Raw genomic sequence first — 7,920 nt, 5'->3', positions numbered from 1 at the left:
GCGGGGAAGATGGCGGCGGAGGGGGGCCGGGTGCAGATCTCCTTTCCCCAGCACGCGGCGGCGTTGCTGGACTCCCTCAATCGCCTGCGGCTGGAGGGGAAGTTCTGCGACGTGGCCGTCCACGTGGGAGGCCGGATCTTCCCAGCCCACAAGAGCGTCTTGGCTGCCGCATCCCCTTTCTTCCACGACAAGCTTCTTCTACAGGATGGGGGGCGCCTGCTGCTGCCCCCCGCCATCGACCCTGACGCCTTCGAGGGGCTCCTGCACCTCATCTACTCGGGGCGCTTGACATTGCTGTTGGAGGCCCTGCCTGGTCACCTCTTGGTGGCCAGCGGTCTCCAGATGTGGCACGTGGTAGATCAGTGCTCGGAGATCCTGAGGGAGTTGGAGGGTGGGGCGTGCCGGTGGGCTGGGCGGGGCAGCGAGGCAACATCATCGTCGTTGTCAAGCGGCCGCGGCGGTGAGGCTTCATCATCATGGACCACCCGTGGTGGAGATGGGTCTTCATGTGTCACCCATGGTGGAGATGGGTCTTCATCATCATCCTGGACCACCCGTGGTGGAGATGGGCCTCTGTGTACCACCCATGGTGGAGATGGAGCGTCATCGTGGACCACCCGTGGTGATGGGTCTTCATGTACCACCCACGGTGGAGACGGAGGATCATCGTGGACCACCCGTGGTGGAGATGGGTCATCATGTCCCACCCGCGGCGGTGACGGAGCGTCATCATGGCCCACCCGTGGTGGCGATGGGTCTTCATCGTCCTCGTGGACCATGCGTGGTGGCGACAGCTCATCGTGTCCCACCCGCGGTGGTGATGGAACATCCTCATGGTCCACCCGTGGTGGTGATGGATCTTCATCATCATCATGGCCCGTGCGTGGTGGCGATGGCTCTTCATGGGCCACCCGCGGCGGTGATGCGGCGACGCCATCTTTCACCAAGGAGGGGGGCGAGGAGGTTCTCAAAATCCGTGTGGCCGCTGACGTGGCGCCAGCGGCGACGTCGTCCCTGAGCTCCCTCCTGAAGGATGCCGGTGAGGAGGTCCTCAAGATCTGCGTGGAGGAGGAGGAGGAGGAAGAAGAAGAAGAGGAGGAAGAGGGTGGCCGCCGCCACCGCCGCCGCCCCACCGATGCCCTCCAGATCGTGCTGGAGGAGGAGGAGGAGGAAGACGGGGCACCTGGAGATACCCACGAGCCCCCCAAGATCTTCTACATCAAGCAGGAGGTGGGTGACGCCGGCGCCGTTGAGGACCTCCTGCCAGCGACCGAGTTGGTGGGCGGTTTTGCACCGGCGGAGGTGAGCTACGTCATCCCAGCGGGCGGCAGCGGGACGACGGTGACAACCGGTGGCACGATGGTGACAACCGGAGGAGCGGCCGTCTTCCCGCAACCATCTTGGAAACCGGTGGACCTTCACGGGAACGAGATCCTGGGCCGAGGTCAAGCCCTTCATGCTCCGGTGAAGCTGGGAGCGGCTCCCGATGGCAAACGTTTCGGTTGCTTGTGCGGTAAACGGTTCGCCGTCAAACCCAAGCGGGATCGGCACATCATGTTGACCTTCAGCCTGCGTCCCTTCGCCTGCGCCGCCTGTCACAAGCGTTTCAAGTTGAAGCATCACTTGACGGAGCACATGAAGACCCACGATGGAGCCGGGCGAGCCTGCGAGCGCTGCGGCCGGCGCTTCCGCCTACGGAGCGGTTTGGCCAAACATCGGCCGCTCTGTCAGGGGGCTCGGTGGGGAGGGGGATGCTGGGCCTGGGAGTGAGGGAGGGGGGGGAAGGGGGGGGGAATGGTTTAGGGTCTGGCGCAGTTCAGGCACTGGTCCCAGTTTAGGGCTCTCATCCCAGTTCAGGCTCTGGTCGCAGTTTAGGGCTCTGGTTCCAGTTCGAGTTCTGGTCCCAGTTCAGGGCTCTCGTCCCAGTTCAGGCTCTCATCCCAGTTTAGGGCTCTGGTCCCAGTTTAGGACTCTCATCCCAGTTCGAGCTCTGGTCCCAGTTTAGGGCTCTCATTCCAGTTCAGGCTGTACTGGTTCAAGCCCTGTACTGGTGTGGGGCCAGCTCCCAATTCAGGCCCTGTACTGGTTTGGAGCTGGCTCCCAGTTCAGGTTCTATGCTGGTTTGGGGCCAGCTCCCACTTAAGGCCAGTTCCTAGTTCAGGCCCTGTACTGGTTTGGGGCCAGCTCCCAGTTCAGGTCATGTACTGGTTTGGGCCAGCTTGTAGTTAAGGCCAGCTCCCAGTTCAGGCCCTGTACTGGTTTGGGCCCAGTTCCCAGTTAAGACCCTGTACTGGTCTGTGGCCAGCTCCCAGTTCAGGTCGTGTACTGGTTTGGGGCCAGCTCCCAGTTAAGGACGCCCTCACCTCAGGTTCCGATCCCAGCCCTCATCTTACTTCCGCTTCTTCACCCGCCAATCAGTGCACGCAGAGAGGGAGCGCAGTAGCCAATGGCGGTGCCTGGAGTGGGAGGGGCGTTGCCGTAGTGACCACACTGCGGACCGGCCGGGTCGCCATGGCAACGGGTGACCATGGCAACGGGAACGGGCGCTCCCGGGTCCTTCTGCCCGCTGCAGCCACGCCGGGACCCCAGTGTCCCCCCCCAGGACCCTCCTGTCCTTGGGGAGATCCCTCCCCCCCCAATACTCAGGGACACTCGTGTCCCCAAGTGCCACCCCCAACAGGACACGGTTCCACCGGTGATGTCACTCCATGGGGTTTAATGGGCTGAAACGGTGCAAAAAAGGGTCAAAGCTGTAAAAAGAAATAAAGTGTTAGGTCATTGGGATGGAGAGAAGCAGTAAGTGACTGGGCCGAACTGGTGCTGCCACCTGGGAGGTGACACAGGGTGACGTGGGGGTCCCACCAGTGCCAAAGTGGGATGGGAGTGTCACCTCTGGGGTGATGTGGGGGTCCCACCAGTGCCAAACTGGGATGGCACTGTCATCTACAGGGTGACACATGGGGATGTGGGGTCCCACCAGTGCCAGACTGGTCCAAACTGGGGTGGCACTGCCACCTGAGAGGTGACACAGGGCGACATGGGGGGTCCTACTCGTGCCAAAGTGGGATGGGAGTGTCACCTCTGGGGTGATGTGGGCGTCCCACCAGTGCCAAACTGGGATGGGATTGTCTCCTCTGGGGTGATGTGGGGGTCTCGCCAGTGCCAAACTGGGATGGGACTGCCATCTATGGGGTGACACATGGGGTCCCACCAGCCAAACTGGGATGGCACTGTCATCTACTGCATGACACACAGGGACATGGGTTCCCACCAGTGCCAAACTGGTCCCCATTCCTGGATACACCCTACCGACACCTATACAAAAGGTGGGTGCGTGTGGGTGGGTGGACACCTCGGTTCCTGCTGCCCCACCGGTGGGTTCTGGGTACATTGGGTCTTCGTGTCCACGTTACAGTGGAGGGACATGATGACCAACTAATTCGGTTTCCTTACTTATCCATCAAGATTCCTGTGAGGGAATGACACATTTCCCCATGGAAGAGTTTGGATTGTCCATCATGTGAAGATTCTTGTCTTTTTAGATGTTCTCCACATCTTCTCTGGATGTTAACACCTCACTGGGTGTTAACAAAGCTCCCGGGAACACTTGCTACACTTTCTAGGTGGATACTCTCCATAGGATGAAGGTTCAACAACAGCTTTCCACTTACTCATCCAGGAGGTCAATCGTTCCTAGGGAGGGAGAAAGACAACCAAGGTTTTGGGTTGCATGCAAATCTCAGGAATGAGTTATCTCGCTACCACCATTTCCCATATTCCTTTCCCTCAAAAGTGTGTTTTCCCACCCAGCAATTCCCAAGGGATGGGTGTTGATTCCTTGCCCACTCTCCTGGATGCCTGGAGGTGGTCAAAGCATCCTGCTGGTGTTGGGTCAGCACATGAACCTCTCTATAGTGGACTACCCATAGGAGTCTGCTGTGAGTTCAACACTTGTATGGCCTCCCATAAGCTCCTCACCTAATTAGTGTCATTGTTTTGCCATTTGAGTTGTTGGTTAATCAACCCCTTCCAGCTTTCCACCGCTCCATTCCTCAGAGCTTGGTAGGGTTTCAAAGTCCACTTAACTCCATGCTCAAGCCACCATTTCTCTCCTCCTTTTAAAAGGTCAGCCATTATGTCCTGCGGTGTCGGCTACACACCAAACCATCGGTTTAATCCTGCCGTGGCGCCTGGTGGGTAAAACATTACCCAAACTCGTTACTCTTTCAACTCCGGTTGTAAATTTCCATCCTTCAGAGGTTGGTGTCATGGGGGAGATTGAGTCGACTGACCAAGTGTCCCAAAGGACTTGCCCTTCCCAAGTGACTTTTGATAACTCCTCCTCCCATTACCAAATCCATGAGTGGTCACTGGTGGGACCACTTGTGGCTTAGAGATTGGCCAACATGGTCCTGCCGCATGATGATACAGGTCCGTGTCCCCCCACCATTTGTGGAGCCATTCAGCCATCCAATACTCAAGCTAGAAGAAAATCCTGCCACGTTTCTACTGGTGGTCGCTCGTATCAGTCCATCTGGCCACCCCAGTCGTATTTTTTTGGTGTGCAGCTACATGCCCTATAGCAGTAGGACAGGAGATGGTGATGCGGTATCTTTGTTCCCAATATTTTCTTCTCTGTATGTCTCCATTCCCCATCTGCCAGTTGCGTTTTGCCGAATCTCCCTGCCATTGCGTAGCACCAGCCCATACATATATGGTCCATACGTATGTAGTCCATATGCCATTTCTAAGAGCTAATACTTGTCTGCTGGTTGAGCAGAACCTTCTACTTGCTCCATTACCACAAGTCCATCAGCCACAGATCCAGCAGCAGCCGTTCCTTGCCGTTCACCTAGTGTTTTATGAGCGCTCCCATCAGTCAGACACCATGCGGTTGGTGGAGGTTGAGTTCAGGAGCATCCTGGGTAGGAGAACATGGAGGCTCCATGTATTCAGTGGCCGCTGCTATGTGCTCCATAGGTTCAGCAACTTTATTCTCCTTGGTCAAGCTACCTGTGATGGATATACAGTCCCAGCTCTGTACAGTGGTCTTAGGTGCTACACCTAAAGGTGGTGGCTTAACATTGAAGAGGTTTAAGAGGAGGTATTGGCACATGGAACGTTAAACTTCTACATTGAGTTGAAGGTTCGGTTGCTCCCAACCCTTCGTAACCTGCTAGAACCTCTTCAGAGGCTGAGGAACTGTGCTGAGCCCTCTGCCATGAGTTGGAGCTACTCAGAGGTCCCTGTTGACATAGGCATCTTTCCCACCTGGATATGCAGTGAGAGGGGCTGCATAGGGTGGAAGGGGCCCCATGACACATTCATATTGACCTTTACAAGCTCCAGGGCCTCTTCACGTGGTGCAGTCCATGCCCAGACTGCATTTTTCTTGAGTAAGTTACAGAGTGGTCAAGTTATTCTATGAAATCCTGGAGTATGTGTCCTCCAAAATCCTAAAGTCCCTGTCACACACGCAACTCCTTTATTCTCAGGGACAGGTTAACTCTTGGATTTCTTGTAGGACCTCAGCAAGAGCCATTTTCCTCCCACCTCTCCATCTGACTCCCCAAAACGTTACTTCCCAGCTGGGTCCTTATTTCTTTCCTTCCTCTACCTCAATTAACTGTTGGTGTGGTATAATCACCTCCCCAGCCCATCCCACAACTTCTGCTGGGCATCTGCCTACTAAAACATCATCTATATGTTAGTCACCACTTGCCATTAATTTTCTTTACTGGTCATACCAGAGAGCTGGAGGGCGATGAGACTCGACAACCTTCTTCCAGCTCTTTTATCAACCCAGGAACAGGACAATAAACATCAGAAGGTTAATTTGTATCATGGAATATTAACTATCTTGTTGTGGGGTAGAGGAGCAGCAGTTGGCAACAGATTTGTAACTCCGCAGGTGTCCTTATCTACCATCGGTATTTGGGCTCCTGTGTCAACGAGGAATGTTCAACGAGGAATGCTGTACGTGGCAATTATTAACCATGACCATCACCTCAGGACTTGGATCCTCAGCAGTAGGAGCAGCGGCCGTGACTGCTTCCACCAAACTGCGCCTCGACACTGGTTTCCTGTAGATTCCCAGTCTAGGTTTAAGTGCTGATGGATTCGGGTCTATCACCGAGCTCGCATCCTCTGGTTCCCATCGTTATCCCTGTAAATCCCACAGCGTCACCCCCATCTCCTGACACAGATCTCAGAGCACCATGACAAGAAGTTAATGAGGGGAAACCCAGGCACTAGAAGGGGAGTTGGCAGCTCATTGAACTGACTCGGAGAGAGCCCCTTATCCGAACGTATTTCCCATCATCTCTGTGAGTGCTTCCCCATTTTCCCCTTGTGTTTTGCATGGAGACAGACCGTCTCTTTTTTATTCTGTTTATTTTAGCAGAGGTTCTCACCTGTTTTTTATCCCATGGGGTGCAGAGTGGTAAATCTACTAGCATACATTGAAGGACCAGAAAATAATTATATTCTTGGAAAATAACACCATTTAAGCCTGTCTGAACGGCTAAAGCTAATGATTTCTTAGCTCCAAGCTTTTCCCCCCCATGATCAGTGGGATGCAGAGCGCATCCTCGGCCCAAATTCGTAAAGGACTCGGAATATTTGGCCCTGTGGTATCCAGTACTCCTGGACTCGATGCTAATGGTGGAGCTTTAGCGGGGCTAAGGTGGAAGTGGTTGGGTCCAGCTGTCCAGATCCGTGTCAGCCCCTCCACAGGTGTTTCTGCTGGGTTACTTCAGTGTCTCTCCCCCGATCAATTAATTGGAGACAAGTTTTGTGCCCCTGTGGGCACGCTCTGTTGTTCAACTTTAATTATGGCTGCCAAGAGGGCAAGGAATCATCCTCATTATTACCCGCAAATCTGCTCGTTTCCAGATATCCCAATCATCATCATCCACAGCACAATGAACTTGAACCGGGTCTAAAGTCACTTCCACCCACCTCCTCCTGCCCTCTTCACCTTCGGCAATTATCTGGGGCTGAAGTTTTGACTTGAGCAATCTAATTTGCATTTTTAAGTGCTTAGACTTCACTTCCTCATTTTCCTCTTCCAACTCATCAGTCATATCCCTCGCTCCTCCAAGACAACTGCCCAGTCACCAGCACACGGCATCTTCTCCTTTTCCCTTCTCTAACCCACACAATGCTAGTCATTTGCTGAATTCCTGCCAAATATTACCGGGACCCAGCCAACGGCTCTCAGTCTGGGATAAATCCCTCTTGGGATTTCACCATCCCTCTTCCTTCAATTTTTCTCCTGGTTGATGCCGCTCAGCATCTGTTTTTTCATTCTTTGCCAAGGCACGGACATGCACAAGTATCTCTGCTCACACCACAGCAGTCACGTCAAGTAGCTCCACTGGGATGTGTCCAGGAGAGATGCTACTTCTGACATCACTAACATGTCACAGCCCGTTTGCATCTCTCAAAATACTCTGTCAATTAAACTTGAGGAGCTCGTTAAGAAATATAACAAACAAACAAGGGCTCAATCCCCTGTGCACGGAGTAGTTTATCACCTGACTTTGCTTATTCACCACTCAAGTTGTGAGGTTTCATCACTTAGAGCTTGTTAATTCGTTTATTTGTGCATCTATGAGCAAAACGAGTCGCCCAGGTGATGATGCGAGCCCTCATCCTTCCTCTGGCGCGAAGCCAGCGTCCCCAGTGTCCCCCCAGGACACGCGGCATGAGCTATGTTAGCCCTAACCTGAGCAGGAGCTGAGTGACATCTGGGAAGTGACACAGGGTGACATGTGGGTCACACCAGTGCTAGACTGGGCCAGACTGGTCCCCTCTCCACTGGCTAGGGTGGTGGAGGAGACTCACCTGGATGCCTGGGTCCGCAGTGGGGTCAGGGGGGGTCACCACTGTCCCCATCGTCCCCGAGGATGGCGGCGC

The 7,920-nt window shown here is 54.4% G+C and overlaps 1 protein-coding gene across 2 annotated transcripts; it reads left to right on the top strand.

Moving 5' to 3' along the window:
* On the top strand, positions 1-2,114 carry LOC104834126 (zinc finger and BTB domain-containing protein 9-like). Of its 2 annotated transcripts, XM_010571243.1 has the most exons (3): positions 1-1,857; positions 1,913-2,027; positions 2,094-2,114. In XM_010571243.1, the coding sequence occupies exon 1, from the start codon at positions 10-12 to the stop codon at positions 1,768-1,770; it is 1,761 nt and encodes a 586-aa protein (XP_010569545.1). In that variant the 5' UTR covers positions 1-9; the 3' UTR covers positions 1,771-1,857; positions 1,913-2,027; positions 2,094-2,114. The 2 variants fall into 2 exon arrangements, with proteins under 2 accessions (XP_010569545.1, XP_010569544.1); XM_010571242.1 differs by having other exon boundaries at positions 1-2,027.
* The last annotated feature ends 5,806 nt before the right edge of the window (positions 2,115-7,920 follow it).

The sequence above is a fragment of the Haliaeetus leucocephalus genome, unplaced genomic scaffold (assembly GCF_000737465.1).
Source record: "Haliaeetus leucocephalus isolate CR32 unplaced genomic scaffold, Haliaeetus_leucocephalus-4.0 Scaffold313, whole genome shotgun sequence".
In the NCBI taxonomy this organism is placed as follows: Eukaryota; Metazoa; Chordata; class Aves; order Accipitriformes; family Accipitridae; genus Haliaeetus; species Haliaeetus leucocephalus.
Note: the sequence above shows the minus strand (reverse complement) of the source record. Positions and strands in the feature narration are given on the sequence as shown.

Excerpts from the sequence above, each read along its gene's own strand:
- LOC104834126 (XM_010571243.1), top strand. The coding sequence starts at position 10 with ATGGCGGCGGAGGGGGGCCGGGTGCAGATCTCCTTTCCCCAGCACGCG.